This window comes from Petaurus breviceps, unplaced genomic scaffold (assembly GCF_028583685.1).
Source record: "Petaurus breviceps papuanus isolate PSGF00001 unplaced genomic scaffold, PetGlider_PUasm1.0 90925, whole genome shotgun sequence".
In the NCBI taxonomy this organism is placed as follows: Eukaryota; Metazoa; Chordata; class Mammalia; order Diprotodontia; family Petauridae; genus Petaurus; species Petaurus breviceps.
This window is the reverse complement of record NW_027187380.1, coordinates 11,570,378-11,587,956: the sequence shown is the minus strand read 5'-3', so window position 1 is coordinate 11,587,956 and position 17,579 is coordinate 11,570,378. Positions and strand designations below refer to the sequence as shown.

The 17,579-nt window shown below is 49.7% G+C and overlaps 2 protein-coding genes and 1 long non-coding RNA gene across 10 annotated transcripts in view; 1 reads left to right on the top strand and 2 right to left on the bottom strand.

The window, feature by feature from the left end:
* LOC138152490 (uncharacterized) overlaps positions 1 to 17,579 on the top strand; it is a 101,888-nt gene that overhangs the window by 71,793 nt on the left and 12,516 nt on the right. The gene's annotated exons all lie outside the window — the stretch shown is intronic.
* Positions 1,973 to 6,436, bottom strand: FOXJ1 (forkhead box J1). The gene is made up of 2 exons (XM_069075990.1): positions 5,789 to 6,436; positions 1,973 to 3,487 (listed from the first exon to the last, which is right to left on the bottom strand). Exons 1-2 carry the CDS (start codon positions 6,272 to 6,274, stop codon positions 2,717 to 2,719), a joined length of 1,257 nt encoding a protein of 418 aa, XP_068932091.1. The 5' UTR covers positions 6,275 to 6,436; the 3' UTR covers positions 1,973 to 2,716.
* RNF157 (ring finger protein 157) overlaps positions 8,426 to 17,579 on the bottom strand; it is a 153,504-nt gene continuing 144,350 nt past the window's right edge. For 2 of the 8 annotated variants that reach the window (XM_069076319.1, XM_069076320.1), the window contains exons 19-20: positions 13,355 to 13,395; positions 11,190 to 11,325 (exon numbers count right to left, since the gene is read on the bottom strand). In XM_069076319.1, the coding sequence (XP_068932420.1) occupies positions 13,355 to 13,395 (41 nt within the window). In that variant the 3' untranslated portion in view covers positions 11,190 to 11,325. Of the gene's footprint in view, positions 11,326 to 13,354; positions 13,396 to 13,840; positions 16,891 to 17,579 lie in introns of those variants that run through there. The other 6 variants (XM_069076315.1, XM_069076317.1, XM_069076318.1 and 3 more) reach the window with 4 other exon arrangements.

The following is a 17,579-nucleotide window of genomic DNA, read 5'->3' as shown; positions in this document are numbered from 1 at the left end:
GTTTCCTCACCTGTAAAATGAGCTGGAGAAGGAAATGGCAAACCACTCCTATATGCTTGCCAAGAAAACCCTAAATTGAGTCATAACTACTCTGTGCCAGATGTTGCCAAGCACTTCACAATTATTATCTCATTTGATCCTCATAACAGACCTGGGAGACAGGTGCTATTATTTTCTCCATTTTATAGATAAGGAAACTGAGGCAAACAGAGGTTGTGACTTGCCCAGGGTGAGCATCTGTGGCTGGATTTGAACTTGGATCTTCCTGAGTCCATGTGTCATCTAGCTGCCCCCAGATTGTGGAATGGGTAGGTTATCTCACTCAGCTTATTCCATGAGATGAAGAGTGTGGATGAAGTAAGGGATTGGCTTCCATGTGACAGGTCCTGACCCACATGGGAGTACTGGTATTTGGAATGCATAGTAAGTGAGTTGAAGCAAGAGAGGGCAGTAGCTGGCCAGGCTGGCCTCCTGCCAAGGTGGAATGCAGAAAAAGGGGTATGCATGTGTGTGCGAGCACGTGCGTGCATACGCACAAGTATCATTGTGTACATGGGATCCAGATACACAGGGGTATCGATGTTATGATCTCAGCATCTATGAGACTTTGCAGTGCCCCTCACAGGGGCTCTGGTGGGTGGGTGGGGAATGACTACCATTGTGCATGCTTTCGTCTGAAAGGCAAGAATAGTTTGGAAAGGGTTGATAGCTTCCCAGTTTTTGTGCCTCAATATTCTTCCGTGGAAGGATATTGGCCTGGGGTGGTCAGTGGGCACTCACTGGCAATGAGAGGGACAGGTTCTCCTCTATCCAGGGCTGCATCTCTAGGAGGGTTGGCACTGGAGGGGAGTGGGGAGTGGTGGGGGTAGGGGACCAGAGCCTGACCTATTGATTCCCAGACTAGATGCCTCAGTCCTCTTTTCTCAGTACGTTGGAGGAGGGGGATGGAGAAGCAGGGCTACCGCTGAAGGACCAGGCCCAGGACCTGACTGACTCTGCTGGGCAAGTCCAGGCAGGCCAGCTCAGTGGGGGAGTGGGGGTTCTGGCTATGACCTGGGCACACACGAAGCCTTTGTATGCCAGTGGGAGGAGAAGACCATGGCAAGGCAGGGCAAGGCAGTGGGGCTCCTCTCTTCTCATCTTTCCTTGGGGGCCCTATTGTGCTGCTTTCCTTATGGGCTGCCATAGCAGTTTTCACCATTAAGATGATGGAGGGGTCACTTATACCTGGGCTCCAGAGTGAAAGGGCTTTCTGCTCCTTTTCTTTTCTGGAGATGAGTTCATCAGTTCACCTGGCCTTGCAGGCAGTTCTGTATAAGTCCCAAAGCTCAAGTCCTATGGAGAGGCTTAGGAAGTGGAAGGGAAGTTCTAGCCTGAGTACCCTGCTCCCTCCCCACTCTTCAAAGCTCAGCTTTCCCCCATAGGAAAAGGTGTATATATGTGTGTATCTGTGTGTGTACTCGTGTGTGGGGTGGGGGGTAGGGGTGGTTGGGAAGATTCCCTGTGCCTCAAGGCCCTAGAAAAGGCTCCCCAGCCCCCAGCCAGAAAGTTTGTTAGTAACAAGATGTGGGAAACTGCTTTTCCGACAAAACCCAGGATCCCTCCCCTCCTTTATTACCCCTAAAGAAAGGAAAGGGCAATATGTTTTCAGTTCTTTTATTGTAAATAACTTTCCATGAAAAAGGTTAAATTGTCCCCAATGGGTGGGTATGGGGCTTCAGTCCACTGGGACCCAGGCCGAGACAGGGCCCCTGCAACAGCCCCATCTCTGGGGAGCTGCAGGGACCCCACCCTCCCCCACACCCAATTCCTATACCTCAACCCTCTGAGCTCCAGTTCCAGTGACTCCACTGAGTCAGGGGGTCCCATTCCCAGTTAAATCAGCCTACTCTCTCTTAGCTACAGCTACACTCACTAAATTAGTTTGCTCCCCAGCCCTGCAAGCTCAGCTGCCCCCCCCACCCCACCCCAGGAAGGGGGGACTTGCCTGTGAATCCCAAATGCCTCCTGGACCTAGAGTCAAGCCTCTGATTCAGAAACTCTACAATCTGCACCCTCAGTTCTGCCTCAAGGGTTTGGGGCCCAAACTAAAAGGAAGCCACTGCTGGACCCCACTGTCCTCAGAGAGTAGTTGTCTCTTTCCCCCTGAGCCCAAGAAGCCCCTTCCCTTACTCCTGGCTCTAGTTTCACAGCCCGCCCCCCCCTACATCCTAGCCTTCCTCCTGCTCCTCCCCATTCGTTGGCCAGGTCCCCATCCCCAGGAAGGCCTTGCTGGGAGAAGCCCCCAGGGATTTAATTTGCTTTCACCTAATTAACATCTGTTGTACCTGGGAACTTTCCCTGGATAGAAACCTGGGCAAGAGAGAAAGAGACATCGGCAAAGAGGCCCACTGAGAAAGAGGAGACAAAACCGGACGTCCAGACCTCGGGGGTTGCTTGCTGGAGGTAGTGGGAATAGGAAGAAATCTGGGGACAACACTGTGTGTAAGGGGATGCTCGGTTCCTCCGGGTTTTCAGTTGGGATTGGGTCCCAGGGGCAATCTTGCCTAGGGGCAGCATGAGCCTGAAAGTTGTCCCATCCTCAGAAGACCTGTCTTAGCCCCTGCCTGGGAGAAGGAGGCATATCCTTAAGGCTCCTGTTTTGGAGGCATTCTAGGCCTGATTCTGAGGCTTATGTCCAGAGGTGTGCGTGTGGGGGGGGAGGGGTCCCAGCCTTTTACAAGAAGGCACCCACACTGGCCCACTCATTTAGGTCAATAGCCAGGGTGGCATCACCAGCCTCAAAGAGGGGCTCTGGGGGCAGGCAGCTCCCATGGCTCTCATCCCAGGGATGCTGCAGGAAGGAGGTGGCCAAGAAGGTCTCATCAAAGTCCAACCCATCCATAGCTGGCTCAGTTGAGGGGCCCCAGGTGGCAGGGCAGTCGATGTGGTGACCATGTACTGTCAGGTCGACATTGTTGCGGTTGGCTGGGCTCAGCGGTGGACTCAGATCCAGGGCCTCCAGGGTGCCCAGCTCCCCACCTAGTGTGCCTGCATCAAAAATGGCCTCCCAGTCGAAGTCTCCCTTGAGAGGCTCTAGTTCCCCCTGCTCCTCCTGGCTCAACAGAGTGGTGCTGGTGGGCCGTGGTGCCTTGGCTACTCGCTTAGGCAGAGGCTGCTTGCGCTTGTGCCCAGCCCGGACCTCACCTGCTCCCCAGCCTGTCTCACCACCTGTGGCCTCCTCAAATTCTCGAAGCAGCTGCTGGGCCTCAGGGTTTATGGCCAAGGGGGCTGCCCAGGTGCCTGTCTCAGGCTCTTGGGGGGTTTGGCGGGCAAAGGCCGGGTGGATGTGGACGGGGGGTAGCCGCCGCTTCTTGAAGGCACCACTCAGTAGCCGCTCTGCATACTGGGGGTCAATGCGCCAGAAGCCACCCTTGCCTGGTTCATCCTTCTCCCGAGGCACTTTGATGAAGCACTTGTTCAGGGACAGGTTGTGGCGGATGGAATTCTGGGCAGAGAGAGAAGGGTCAAGGGTTACTGGGGGAAAGAAAAGCAATCAGACCAGTCTGGGCACAGGAAGGCACGCAGGGGGAGAGGAGAAGTAGCACCCTCCTTTGTGCTATGATCTCCGTAAGGCAATAGATCCAGGGAAGGGGAGCCCTTTGGCCTGACTCACTGGCTCCCCGATCCCAGACCCCAGCTGTGGGACACTGGGAGCTGGGACACTGTTGGGGGCTTTTGTTTCCTGTTGCTGGGATATCTGCCTGTTCAGCCATCTGAGTTCTGAGCCACAGGGTGGCTCTGAGTGCCACCCTCCTCCAATCCCACTCCCTCCCTTTCTCCTGCCGTTCCCGGCCCTTGGCCAAAATCCTCAGCTCCCCCAGGGCCTGGACCTGCTGTCACTCTCTGCCTAGGGCTGGCAGGACCAGGCTGTTTATGGAGCTTGTAGGCTGGGAGAATGAAGACATAGCTGCTCAATGGACTGTGTATGTGTGTGTGTATGTGTGTGTCTGGGTGTGTGTGTGCGCGCGTGTGCCCTCTCGAACATATGTGGGGAGGGGTGGGGGGCAGGGCTTGGGACCCAGGAACTTTCACTGTTTGCTAAGCCTGAGGCTGGCCCAGGTCCTTAGCCTCCAGAGCCCCTTTCCTCCCACCCACCAACCTCAGTTGATTATTATCCAGCTAGAAACATAGCTCTCATTCCTGGTGCCCCAGCCTCTCCATGCAATAGGGTTGGGGCTCTGTCTCAACTCTCCCACCTCCCCCACTCTGTCAAAGTTCCAATTCTTTAGATAGCAATTACCTGGAAGTCAGGGTTCAAATTTCAGGCAAGTGTGAATGATTTGGGATTAGGAATCTGTGGTCTGCCCCTCAACCCTTCTTACCTCCACCATCCACTTTCTCCCAGACTTGGGACTGTCAACATTGCTTTTGGGGAAGGAGATTCAGAGTCCCTTACAGAGACTGTTGGGAAGAAGCCCATACTAGACTTGGTGGGGGAAGAGTTCTCTTGGGACCTTTGTTGCCCCTAGGGCCCCAATCCCTCTGCTGGGAGTCTGACTTAATTCCCTGTTCTACCAGCCTTCCTTTGGTTCCCTCCTCCAGAGAGCTCTAAACCACAGATTACCGTGTGTGTGTGTGTGTGTGTGTGTGTGTGTGTGTTTGTGTGTGTAAGGAACTCTGAACTCACCTATTTCCACAGGAGGCGTGAACCCCACCCCCCACCTCTATAATATCTTAGACTAGTTGAAGTCATCAGGGAACTCACTACCCTTTAAGCCAGCTCATTCCATTTTCCAACAGTAGATGAGCAGTGGCTGCCCTGGCAAAGCTGTTTACCTGATGGCCTTGGCCTCTTGGCTGTGCTATGTCAAGTTCCAGAGCCATGGAACAGTTAATAAGAGCCACAGGCAGATCCCCTGTGGGGAGCATCTGGCCCAGGTAATTGCCCCCCCAGGGAGAGTAGGAAGAGAGAAAGGGGAGGAGCTGAGTCAGGAAAGTGGGGAGAGGCCTCCAGGGGGGGTCTGCTGCTACAGGAAGGGCACATATTCACACAGCCAGGAAGGGTGCATATATACACACATCCCAGAAGGGAGTCATAGCTGTTTGTCACACCTCACTGTTTCCTCTCTTCCCTGAACAAACACCCCCCAAAAGTTCAGCTTGTCAGTTTCAAAATGGGGCTTGGGGGAAGATAGTGGCAAAAAAAAAAAAATGTTGGTTAGGCCTGGGGATTCTTAAACCTCTCAGCCTTTAAGTTCTTGGAATCCTCAGACACTCATGTGACCTTGAAACAAGGTTCTAGGGCCTTGGATAAAACTTTGCACCCTTGGAATAGTCTCCCTGAGCACACACACTGACTCTTCCCAACCAAACACACCAAGTGACTTGGAGAATCTAAATGTCATCAAAGTTCACACTTCCTATGTTCTCTAAGGAGGCACTGTTTTAGTTCTTCTTCTGGTCCAATTTCCCTACCACTAAGACCACCAGGAGACCATACTGTCCCAATTCTGATCCACTTTCCGGATCAGAAATCTGGGCAACCCAACCTTTCAAACACCTGGAATAAGGATCCAAGCCTAACTGAGATAGATATTGGGAGGACTGCACACTTCAAAGCGTCCTAACTAGGAGGAAGAAGTGCCTGGTGACAGCTTTCCTGCCCACTCTGAATTTGGGGAAGAGGAGAGAGGGAGAGTAGGATGAAGGATGTTGAGTTGGTGCCACAAAAGGGTTAGGTTTAGTCCCTATCTTGGAGGAGAATGGGGGGAGGGAGAATGGTCCCTGCCTGTGTGCCCTCCCCTACCTGCCATGTGGGGTCAGCATGGCGGAAGTAGCAGAAGTTATCTGTGATCCACTTGTAGATAGCGGAAAGCGTGATCTTGGTAGCCTTGCTGGCCTGCATGGCCATGCAAATGAGCGTGGCGTAGGAGTAGGGTGGCTTCACGTGGGGGTTGGTGGCATAGTCCACGTCGTCTGGGGGTGGGGCCTGCAGCCCAACAGGAGCACTCCGAGAAGTACAGGACGAGGTGGGCTTGCCTGGGGTGTGTGGCTGTCCCAGGCAGGCGGGATCTGCAGCCAGTGGTGAGCCAGGGGCTGCTGAGCCTGGCACCTGGTGGTAGCCATGGGGGTCAGTCCCCGCAGGGGGCAGGGAAGGGGCCTTGGCGTTGAGGATGGAGAATTCCTGCAACCACTGCAGGCTAGTCAGGCTGTCATCCAGGCCGCTGGGTTCCTCCAGACCACCCTCCTCCACCGCCCCGGCTCCGGAGAGACGCAGCCAATTCTCTGCCATGTCTGGCGGGCCTCCCCGCGGGTGAGCTCAACATCCAAGTGCTGATCGCGGAGACGGTCCTCCTGCGTTCTCTGGACCAGTGATCGCAGCTCCACTTACAGGGGGCCCCGGGCGGCTGCGGCGGTGCTTAGATCCATGCCGAAGCTGCCTCCAGGAAACACGTCGGGCCAGTCAAGCCTGGGAAGTGGGTGGATGGGTGGGTGGGACAGAGCTAAGACTGAAGGCACCCCTCACCCCAGAGGAGAGGCAGGAACCGAGCCCCGGGGACGCGTGGGCTTTTGTTAAATCGCCATGCCAGGGTGGGACGGAGGTGGGGGGGGGGAGGTAGGGGGCAGAGGTGGAAGGGTTTATCCCGTTGTCTTGAGCTGGGATAAAGAAGGCAAGACACGGAACACGTCGGGTCCGGGATGAGTCCAGCCCCAACTTCAGAAAGCCCACCCCGTTTTTCTCGCCTTCTCTTTCCTGCCCAGAAACGCGCTAGGGTGGACTTTCCTAGCCCAAAAAAGTCAAGGGGCAGGTGGTCCCGGTCCCCTGAGCGTTCCCGCTTTCTTAGAAGAACGGGCATCCAGTGGGTTCGCCCCCAAACCACAGCAGAAATGGTGGAGAGCGGAGCAGGGAACCTGCTCTACAGGAAGGGAGGGTGGAAAAATGAGAAGTCAAGACGGGAGAAACCACAGGGACAGCTGGGGACTGGAGCAGAGGCAGGCGGGAGGACTTGGGCCCCCGAACCCGTGGGGGCGTCGGCTCCTGGGACAAGGAAGCCCGCTTAAGACTGGCTGGCCCCTCTGGCCCCTGCCCCACTTCTCCCTCCCGCCTTCTTCCCTCTTTATTTTTCCCTCCCCGCTCCCTCCCCTTACCTGGCTCAGAGCGCGGCCCCGGCCCGAGGAAGGTTCTGGAAGGAAAGGTCTCCCCCCCGCCCCCACCCCGCCCCCCCCCCCTCTCCGCCCCCAGCTCGTGGCCCCGCCAGCGCCCCTCGTCCCACCCCCCCTCCCAGCTGAGCTTCTCTGAGCACTGGCGGCCCTGGGACCGGCATTAAGTAGCTGCTCGGGAAGGCTTCTCTAGCTGCCATGGCGACGCCCCACCCCTATAAACAGCTTCTGCGGTGGCTATTGGTCCGCACGTTTCCATGGAGACCGCGGGCACTTTCCACTCTCAACCCCGCTGCCTTGCTTCGAACTCCGTACTTCGCCTGGGTCTTCACCCCGCCCCCTTCGCTCCCCACATTCCCGCGCCTAGCTCTGTGGGCCCCGCTCTGAGAGCTGGAGACCCGCGCAGTTCCCAGCTCCCCGCCTGTATTCCCGGGAGGCGGCTCTACCATTTCGCCGGTTGCCCCCTCTCCCCGCCCTGCTTGACTAGATGTTGATGATCTTAAAACTATGTGAAGCTCCCTGGGATTGAGCTTCTTGCGCGGGCTCCGGGACTCCTCTGGGCTGTGCGGGACACTCAATCAAGCTCGTGCAGCCTTTTCTGTTCCCTTGGTTTTCTTTCTGTCCCCCGACCCCTGATCCCAGGGTCTTCCAAAGTCGCTGCCATGTCTGTCCGATGCTATCACCAAGTAAATGAGGCTGCAGGCCCGGAGTAGAGCTCAGGGGCATTAGCCTTCTTTTTGCCTTAGCCAGTCAGCTAGGGAAAGCCACTTTTCACTGAATACCACCGTGCCTTCTCTCCATCCCCTCTCCTCTAATGTATCAGTGGGAAGGGGGGCACAAGACAGCAAACCTCAAAGAGCAAGGTGAGAAACTCCAATGTACCTGCAGCTTTTGGCAAAAAGGAGCCCCCTCCCCCCTCTCCTCCATTCCTCAGGCCTCCGCCTAGTCACTAACGTTCCTGCTGTTTAATTATTGAAGGTCTCAGTGTGCTTAGAAGTTCTCCAGTTTGCCTTAACAGAATCAAGGGCTTGAGAAGGGGAGTTCATCACTTGGTCCTGTACAGGGAGAACTAAGGTCATCTGGGGGAGGGAAAGGGGAGCTGTTGCCCAGGAGGTCGGTGTGGAAGTTCTGAGAAAGGCATGTCAACTCCCATCAAGAAGCATACACCGCCCCCCCCCCCCTGCCTCTTACTCCTGCACACCTCCTACCTCCAGGGAACTTCTTTAGTAATTGCCGGATGTTTGGGGAAAATCGGTACAAAATCTCTCAGAAGCAGGCCAAATTCTCAGTCACCAGCTGCCCTTTCCTCTTGTAAACAGTTTTATTCACTTTTGAGAACCATGCAGCAATCCATAAATATTGCATTGTTGACGTGGCACCTGCAGCATACCTATGTATGCACCCCAAAGGTAGCAGGGGATGCATACACTGTCACCAACAGTAAGCACACAAACACACACACAAAGTGTGCAGAGTTTCCAGGAAACATCATGCCACTTTCGCACCAGCCCCAGCATCACTTTGTAGTAAGATACTTTCTTGGTTATGAAAGTGCTCCACATGCACTAAAAGCTCCCAGAATGGTGGGGATTCCAGTTGGAATATAACTGGGTTGGGGAATCAGAGGAGGAAGAAAATGTCTTGGTGAGCAAATCAAAACCATCCCATCCTTGGAAAATAATAGGATGGGCACGGATCGAGGTGTGGCAAGGGAGTGATTTGCTGTTATAGCTCATCCTATTCAAGGCATTTCCTTATCCCACAGCTCCCACCAGACCTCTTCTTCCCCCATTGGATCCACTACAGAAGAGGGAGGTGGTCTCCCTCTGCTGGTGCTTCTTAACGTGCCTTTTTCACTCTTCCTCTTAGAAATAGTGTGGCTTTATCCCCCATGTGTTTTCTTAGCCTGATGGGGTGATCATTTCAAAGCCAGGCTGGCAAGTGCCTCATGTCTTAGTAGGATGGGCTTTGTCAGGTCCTACTGAATGGGATAACTACCTGCCAAGTATCTAAACAGGGAGGAAAAAAAGAGGAACCATCTAAGGAAGAAGGGGCTAAGGGGCTGTTTCCACCACATTTACATCTTTGTGGTGGGGGGTAGGGAGACAGTTTTGAAACAAGGAAAGGATTACTACTGCCTTCCTTTAGGGATGAGTTTCTTGCTGGCTACTTGAGGAAGAGGGATGAGCTGTAGGTTCTGACACCCCGGCATCAAAAGACACAGGTAATCAGTAAAGGGAATGAGGATATTTATTTTGGTTTAAGGTTCCTGGCCGCCTTGGCTACTGTTTAACTGTGGTCTCCATTCATCTATCTCCTCCCCCAAGCATCCTGTTTAACACTACCCAGTGACTGCTGGAGGTAGGTGGGCATGCTCACTGATGTAACCACTCAGATTACAGAAACCTAAGAAAAGGGATTATTGCTTAACTATGCTTGTTTTAATTTTTGCTTTAGGAAAGAAAGTGATTGTGGGACAGGTAAGGGACCAACATACCAGCCAATCCACTTCTACTGGGGTCTTTTGAGAGGTTGTTAATAATTACTGATTCGAAACACTGTCTTAGTTATTAAGCTTTTGGGTTGTCAAGCCATAACCAGGAAGACTAGAGAAAAAACAAAAATAAAAACTTGGTTTGGATCTATACCTGGACAGGCTTCTTACATCTTAGGGAATGTATAGTTAGACCACTAGGTTGTATACAGATCTTTCCTGGGGCAGGAAACCATGGGGAACAGTGGAGGGGATTGAGGCTCCTCTCAGGGTTCCAGGTCTTTACAGCATGGACTTGCATAGACTTTCCAGCACAGGAGTACAAGAGAGCTCCCCATGGAAAATAAATATTCCCCAAACACACCTGTGCCCTGTCACTGGAAGCTTCACTTTTCCACATTCCCTGCCCACTCTCCCCCTACCACAAGAGCCTATGATCCCCCTTTTAAATGCTATTAACCGAACAGTATTCAGAATTCCTCCAAATAACCCTGATGGGGTGATAGGAATGATACCTGACTTAGAGGTTAACCTTTTTGGTTCAGGATTTTTATTGTATGCACTTACTTATGTTTCAAAGCACCTCATTTGACCTGAACTATATTGCAATCCATGTTCTATGTAGTAACAGATCTGCTCCTCCATTGTACCTCTTAGTATTAGCTAAGGCTAAGCAGGAAGGAATGTGAGGGGGAAGCCCTGGAGGTGGAGGAGGCCTGCTCACTCCCTTCATATAGCTCAGTGTGTTCACTGATGCCACATGCCTCCCCTCCCCTCCCCTCCAGCTATTTGAGGCTCTACTTCCTTTCCCCAGCATTCCTGGTCACTAATATGAGAAACACTGGTAAGTACTACACATATCTGGAAGGAGGATGGCAGACCTTCATGTATATTGCCCAGGGCACAAACATTGAGAATTTAGTGTCAAGGTTCCCCATAAAGGGAGTGGTCCGGTCTACTGGACAGAGCACAGAGAGACAAAAGCTAAACTTCTATAATAAGAAAGACTCAAGCATCCCACTGGATGTCACTTTTCAGAGTAGGTGGAGAAACTGCTTCAAGATAGCTTAATACTGGATACCTGCTTTGCTCTGCCATGGATGTGGGCTAACCCAAAAGGAGAGTTGCCAAGGTAGTTTAATTGTGCTGGAGGTCAGATAATGTAACATGGGTAAAAAAAAGTGAAGCAGCCAATTTTCTGAGCCTTCCTGCTGTAACCATAAGGAGAGAAAAAGGAGACCAGGTAGCCAGCACACAGGCAGCTGTTCTACCTAAGAGAGTAGATGGGGCAGAAGTCTGTGAAAAGACAATGATGAACTTTCAAGTCAAGTTCATCAACTTGACTTTAGCTCCAGGTAGAGGGACTTCCAGTCTGTTCCAAGTGGAGATCCAGGGAGTAGGAGAGGCTGGGCAAGGTGTAGAATGACCTCGACATCCAGTTTTACACACAAATATAAAAAGTCAGCACAGGTCTTAGTGGGAATACCCAGGAGGTCAGCAGTCCAGTGGGGGACACATTGGAATGTGAGGATGGAAAAAGGGCCCTGTGATAGGGGCTAGGACTCTTCAGACAGCCATGGAGCCCCTTACACAAGGCTTGTTCTCAGGGTCCTCCAGGCTGCTTGATGACAAGCGCCAGCACTGGCTGTTCCTGCAACTGATAGCATTGTTGTCCACCTGCCAGGTGCCTGGGGGAGAGAAAAGGAGGGTTACTGGAACCAAGCCTTTGGCTGGGTCCACAGGGCTTCTCCAACATGGGCAGCATAGGAGTGCAGCACTGAGGGGAAAGCGGGCATTACCTGAAGCTCCAGTGGTTGAAACAGTGGAGGTGGAGGTGTGCCCCTTCCAATTAACAAGCCAACAGTGATTGAAAGAGAGTCAGGGAAAATCAGAAGAAAGAAGACAGGTGTAGGGCTTAATCCCTATGGGAATGATCTCTGCTACTGTCACGGGAAGCAGGTTACAGGAATGTAGAAAATCCTCTTTGGTACATTGAACCCCAGATTCCTTGGATTAACAATCTGATATCTAAAAGATGTCTATTTGTGGGCCAGGGAAGTGAAACTCTGGGAGCTGAGATTTCCATTCAGGGCCGGAAGGATGAGAAGATCGTGAGATGTGTATGTTAATTTAGGCCTGAGGTGCTATTGTTTGCAAAGAAGGCACATGTGGGGAAGGAAGTGATAAGTAGCCATGGAGGGTGTCAGAGACAGGATGGTATCAGTAAGTTCTTGCAGGAAGATGGCTTAATGGCTTCCAGTGTTCCCACTGACATGGCATTGCTTCACACCACTCTGAGAGCAGACTAGAGCCTGCTGTTCACAGCATGGAGTACTCCCTACCCCTCCACTGACACAGCTCTGAGAACACCAGCCTACTGAACCTAATTAAGTAGAGGGACACAGGTATGGGGCTTAAGTGAGTGCAGAAAACTTGAGGTGGAAAGAACACTGGCTTTGCAAAGATGGCCTACTTTAAGCTCTGGCTCTGACACTAGCACTGTGACCAGAGGCAGGTCCCTTAGTCTGTGAGCCTCAGGGATTTTGTCTGTATGGACTGAACCTGTGACTTCTTTCCTCTAAATAAGGAAACTCCTTCCATCAATGGAAATCCACACCTGCTTTCAATTTTTTCCCCTTTTTACAGAGTTGGGGGGGAAGTGGAGAGGGTGGAGATCAAGGCACAGAAAGACTGTGACTTGTTCAGGATCACAAAGAGAGTATATGTCAAAAGAAGAATTTAAAACACAGGGTTGTTGGGTTTTTTTTGACCCTAGGGTCACATCTTTAGCTGCCACACCAAGCTGCTTTTCCCTCCCTTTGATCTCTACAAATCCAAATTCCATCTATGTTGTATATTTAGCATGTCTATAGTTAATTATGAGTTGTCTTCCCCATTAGAATTTAAGCTCCTTGAAGGCAGGGACTTTTCCCCCTTTGTGTCCCTTAGTACAGTACCTAGCACATAGTAAATGCTAAATAAATGCTTGTTTATTGACTGACTGAAGCTGCCTTAGTTTGTGCGGACAAAATGAGATTATGTATGGGAAAAGGCTTTGTAAATGTCAGCTAGAACTGAAGTCTAAAAGGGACCTGCTATGTCTGACTTTTGGAGATAGGCCAAAAAATTCAGGCACGCCCTCAAGGTTACTTACTTATGACCCTAAAGGGGGAAGTTTTCCTAGTCAGAGAACATCAAGATGGAGTTGTAGATATTTAGGGGCAGCTGTGATCCATTTCAACCCAAGAGGAAAATGGTTTTCTTTATTTCCCACAAAGGCAGTGTTACATAGTGGACACTAAGCTGACTTCAGAACCAGGGAGGTCTAGGTTCTGCAGGCTAGTCCTCCCTGGCTCAGTGACCCTGGGCAAGTCACTACCTCTCAGGGCTCTAGGAAATGCTCCAAGGCTTGATATTTGACCTGCTAAAAGAGTTTCCTCATTAAGGAGTTCCTTCTATTAATGAAATCACATATCTAGTTCCATTTCCCATAGAATTCCCTGGATTGATGTTGATTCTAAAGTGTTCTATGGCTTAGGCTGAATGATGTGTGTGTGTGTGTGTGTGTGTGTGTGTGTGTGTGTGTGTGGTGTGTGTCCCTAGTTAGGTGGCAGGACAAGAACAGGACCATACTGCTTTTTGAGAAACTTAAAAGCCCAACAGTGAGTTAGTTATTAGTTATGCTTGTTCAGATATATGACTTGGTGGATTTCATACCTATTCCTCAATGTTTATGGGGCAGGATTCCGGAACCTCGGCTGTTCAGTAGGAAAGACCAAAAGCAAATGGTAAACAAGAGAGAAGACACACGAGCATGCACAAAGTAAAAATACCAGCAGTAACACCACCACCACACTGAGAGGCTTGGGCTCAGGGGCTACTGTTCAGATACCACTTAGTTGTGACCAGGCATCTTCATGAGCCTTAGTGACAAATTTCACTCTTTGAACAGGCCCTTAAAAAACCACACCTGTGGTTTTCCTAGGGAAAGGAGGAGGGAAGGGGGGGAGGCAAGATTTTTATAGCAGTATTAGAGGATCAGGGTTGAAAATTATGATGTCTATCTTCCCCAGCCATTCATTACCCTAATATGAGGAGGGAGGATTATCAGGACCAGTGCAGCACCTTGTCTCCACCATTAATTTCCCCAGTGGCTTTCTCATTAAACTCATTCAGATGGAGGGTCACCTACAGAAATTAAAGAACTTCCTTAAGAAAGGGAGTGGCCATTTTTGTCTGATTGAAACATTTCCTTTAGACCACCACAGACTGGGAAGAATGGGGGAAAAGGTAACCAGGGCTGCTTACCATCCACCTTCTGTTTTCTGAATTAGAAGTGGGAGGACAAAGTGACCTCTAGAGGTGAACTTGGGAAGTACACTTAAGAAAGTAAACGCCATAGATTCATTTTTTTCACACACAAATATAAGCTTTTAAAACTTTGACCTCTACAAATCGACAACTTAATTAAGTTGAAGAGATACAGAAATATGTGGTCCCAGGGCTTGGATCTCAGAATACATATGATTCTTTTTGTACAGCTTTTCCCAAAAGAAAAACAAAACACCAAAGTTTTTCTGACATGATCTGACAGATTGTAGCCTCCAGGGATGGGAGCCCAAGAAGTGGCTGACACGCAGTAGGCATCTTACTAAATGCTCGTTGATTGGTTAAGAAGGGTTTAGTTTATTTCAGTTCTTTCTGCTATTCTCTAAATCTATAGCACAGTGCTTTTATTGTAAATAGGTTTGCATTTCCACCAACAGACCCAAGTTTGCTTCCATTTCTTTCCATAAAGATCCTGCCCCCAAATTCTGATTCACAGCTGGATTCTAGTGAGGCTGTCAGCTGTCACCTAATCTCTAACCTGCTGCCTATTTAATTATCCATCAAATCCTTCGGCATCAAATCCCTCAGCACCACATCTAGCTAGTATAATCTTACTGTTCTAACCCTCTTACCATTCATGCCTTTTCCACTTAGTTTTTTGCCCAGGGCTACTTTCAGACAAAACCTCAGAACATATGCCCAAAGCCACCCTCAGTGAGACTCAGCATCCAAGAGTGGGGTTCAAGTTCTTCTGCCAAGAGAGGGCTTAGAATGGATGCAGGCTATTTAAAAGTTATCTAAAAACGTACAGGAGAGGTGACTAATATTGGAACTTTTTTCATGAGTTCATCTGCCCTAGAGCAGAGGTATGAAACCCTCTCAAAACTCCCCATGCTACAACAGAACCAGATTAAAATATAACTAGGAAATGTTTAGCAAAAAAAAAAACCCCAAAGTGTAATATAATATTAATTTCTGATTTTTCTAAGTTAATGTGCAGTCTCCAGGGATCGCTTTCTATCTGAATTTGATACCACTGACCTAGAGCACCTGTGCTTGGGAAAGGATGGTTGAGTATCCCCTTCTGACAGAACATTTTTGGCAGAAGGTCTTAATCTTCATCTGCCCTCCATGAAAAAAAGCAGCATCTGCTTTAAAGGTGGGAGAATGGACTTGAACAGACAATGGAATGCCCAGGGAGCAGGTGCTGCTTTGATGGAGGAGATGCCCTGATGGTCACTGGGCTTACAAACAGCCAAGCCATCAAACATATGTCCCAACCATAAGAAGGAGGTCTTGTCTTATAGCTGGTCATGAAAAGGTCCAATTTATTCCACACTGATTTCCCCAGTCATCAATCCAGTCACAAGGCATACCCAGCATTCCAGACATATCCCTGCCACTTCTGAGCAGAATAACCACAGAAAGGCTGGCCCTCCCCTCCTCCACATCTCCCATAATGATTCAGGGGGATCTCTGGTTGGGATTCCATAGGCTTCTCAAGTACCAAGCATACAATTTTTAAAGTGGTCCAACCCAACCCCTTCCTACTGACTGATTGTGATTCGACTTTATGCCCTTCTTAAACTGTGAGGCCGCCTTAATCCTAAAGTGTATCCTCTGACTATAGCCCTCATCATAAGGGGCTCTTGAAGTAAACGGCTTCTTTTTGAGAAGCTTTGTGTCTGACCACCTCCACTAATCCCACAAGTGGAATAAATGTCAACAAATGCTGGTTGGCTGGGAAAGGGTTGGGAGGTGAGGAGGAAGCCCTGGGAAAAGCTCAATTTGCACCAGAGTTGTTGGCTAAGAAATTCTCCCTCAAAAATAGAAAGTTAAACTGCATTTCCTGAAGGGAAGCAGGACAGTCCATCTTCATCCTGATTCCCATCAGGTATTGCCAAAGACCTCAGTGGAAAGCCAGGCAGGGTGGTCAGTGCTTGCTTTACAAATTGCCTGACCAAAGAATGCAATGGAGAACAAACTTCCCCATAGTATAGAATTATCACAAACGAACTATTTACTTCTATTAAATTGTTCTTTATAAAAGCTCAACAGGAGTGGAATTAGCTGACTCCGAATATTTTTCTTGGGGGTAGGGAGAGATGGCCTCAAATTCAATATAAACCTTTACCAATCAAATATTAAAACCCCTTGTATGGCTCTGTATAGCAAGGGAGCACCAATAAATTTGTGCATATCCAGCAACCCTGGTGTAAGGGACTGAGCACAGCCAAAAAGGACAGTGTTGGCACAGAGTGAACATGAACTTCATACCGACTGAATCCAGGTAAAATAAATGTTTTAAAACAAACAAACCAGACAGACAGATCAGAACTTGGCAAAAACACACAAAAACAAATGGACAGACAGAAGCAAGTTAATAAGTGGAAAGGCAGGAGGTGTATTTTGGGCCCCTCATAGCACCAGTTCCAAATTAACTGAGGGATTGGCCACTTAATTCAATGTTCTTCCATAATGTCCTTCTTTTAGCAGATGCTTCCTGAGTCTAGTACAGGAGAAGCAGGTGAAATGAAGTTATCTCAACTGGCCTCACTGAAGATTAAGAGGCCTTGGTGAATAATGGGCTAACCTCAATGGGAAATTACTTAAAAGCTTTTTTGAAAGCCTGGTGAATGATTCCTCTGGGAGATCTTTTCTCCTCTGTATACATGGCTGCATGGGGCAAGAATGTCTTTTTAACTATTTTTCCTCCTACAGTTTGATGGAGAGTGGCAATCCACTGGAAGAGTTCCCTTTCCTCTACTCCAGTTGCTTCATAGAGTATGTGAAGCACTGGACCCATGAGGATATCCAAGTAACTTGAACAGATAAGCATATCCCAGGACTCTGCAGCTTGAAGGAATCTTTATAGCAGGAGATCTCGCAGGTCACGAACAACAGTGCAGTGGAAGGGGCAACCTCTGGAGAAAAGCCAACAGGTTGAGCACATGGACCATCTAGGGAGGGGAAGTGTTTGCCAAGACTACTTGGGCAATCCTTACCTCTAAAGAAATAGTTCAAGGAACATTTAAATGGCTTTGCAGGGTAGGCAGAGGTCCAGTCTGAAAATATGATTAGAAAAGCTCCCATCTAAATGGTTATTCTATTTTCAGTTAATTATCTCCAGAAGGAAGGAACAACAAATTGATCAGATTTCTGGGACTCCAAGTTAGGGTCCCAGGGAATGCAGTCAACTTTTGCTTTTCAAATTTCTTTCTTCAGGATTTACAGGTTGATTTTTAAAGGGCCTTTGGCTTTTGGCAACCCAGCTAGGATGGAAGGTCACCACTTCAAGTTTCTTGCTACTGCTGGATTAAAAATCCCGTGGGTCCCTGACAGAGCACTTATAAGGTTCTAAAAGAAGGGGTGATAGGTACAAACAGATAAATTCTGCCCGTTTTTTTCTTCTACCCTAGGGGTGGGTACTGTTCTTTGTCAAAGGTTTAAGGACTCTCCTGGGCCTTGTTGCTGCCTTGCCTGTTCCCAGTATCTTAGTGCACACCCCATGCCTTCTTTTCCAGGAAACTGCAGGATAGGAGATGGGTGTGTAAAGGGGTGAGAGCAAGGGTGAAGAGCAGGGGGGATTCTCCTCCCAAGTTCATGTTCAGCA

Excerpts from the sequence above, each read along its gene's own strand:
- FOXJ1 (XM_069075990.1), bottom strand. The coding sequence starts at position 6,274 with ATGGCAGAGAATTGGCTGCGTCTCTCCGGAGCCGGGGCGGTGGAGGAG. Across the intron at positions 3,488-5,788 it reads ATGCTGACCCCACATGGCAG|AATTCCATCCGCCACAACCT; the intron begins GTAGGGGAGGGC and ends CTCTCTGCCCAG.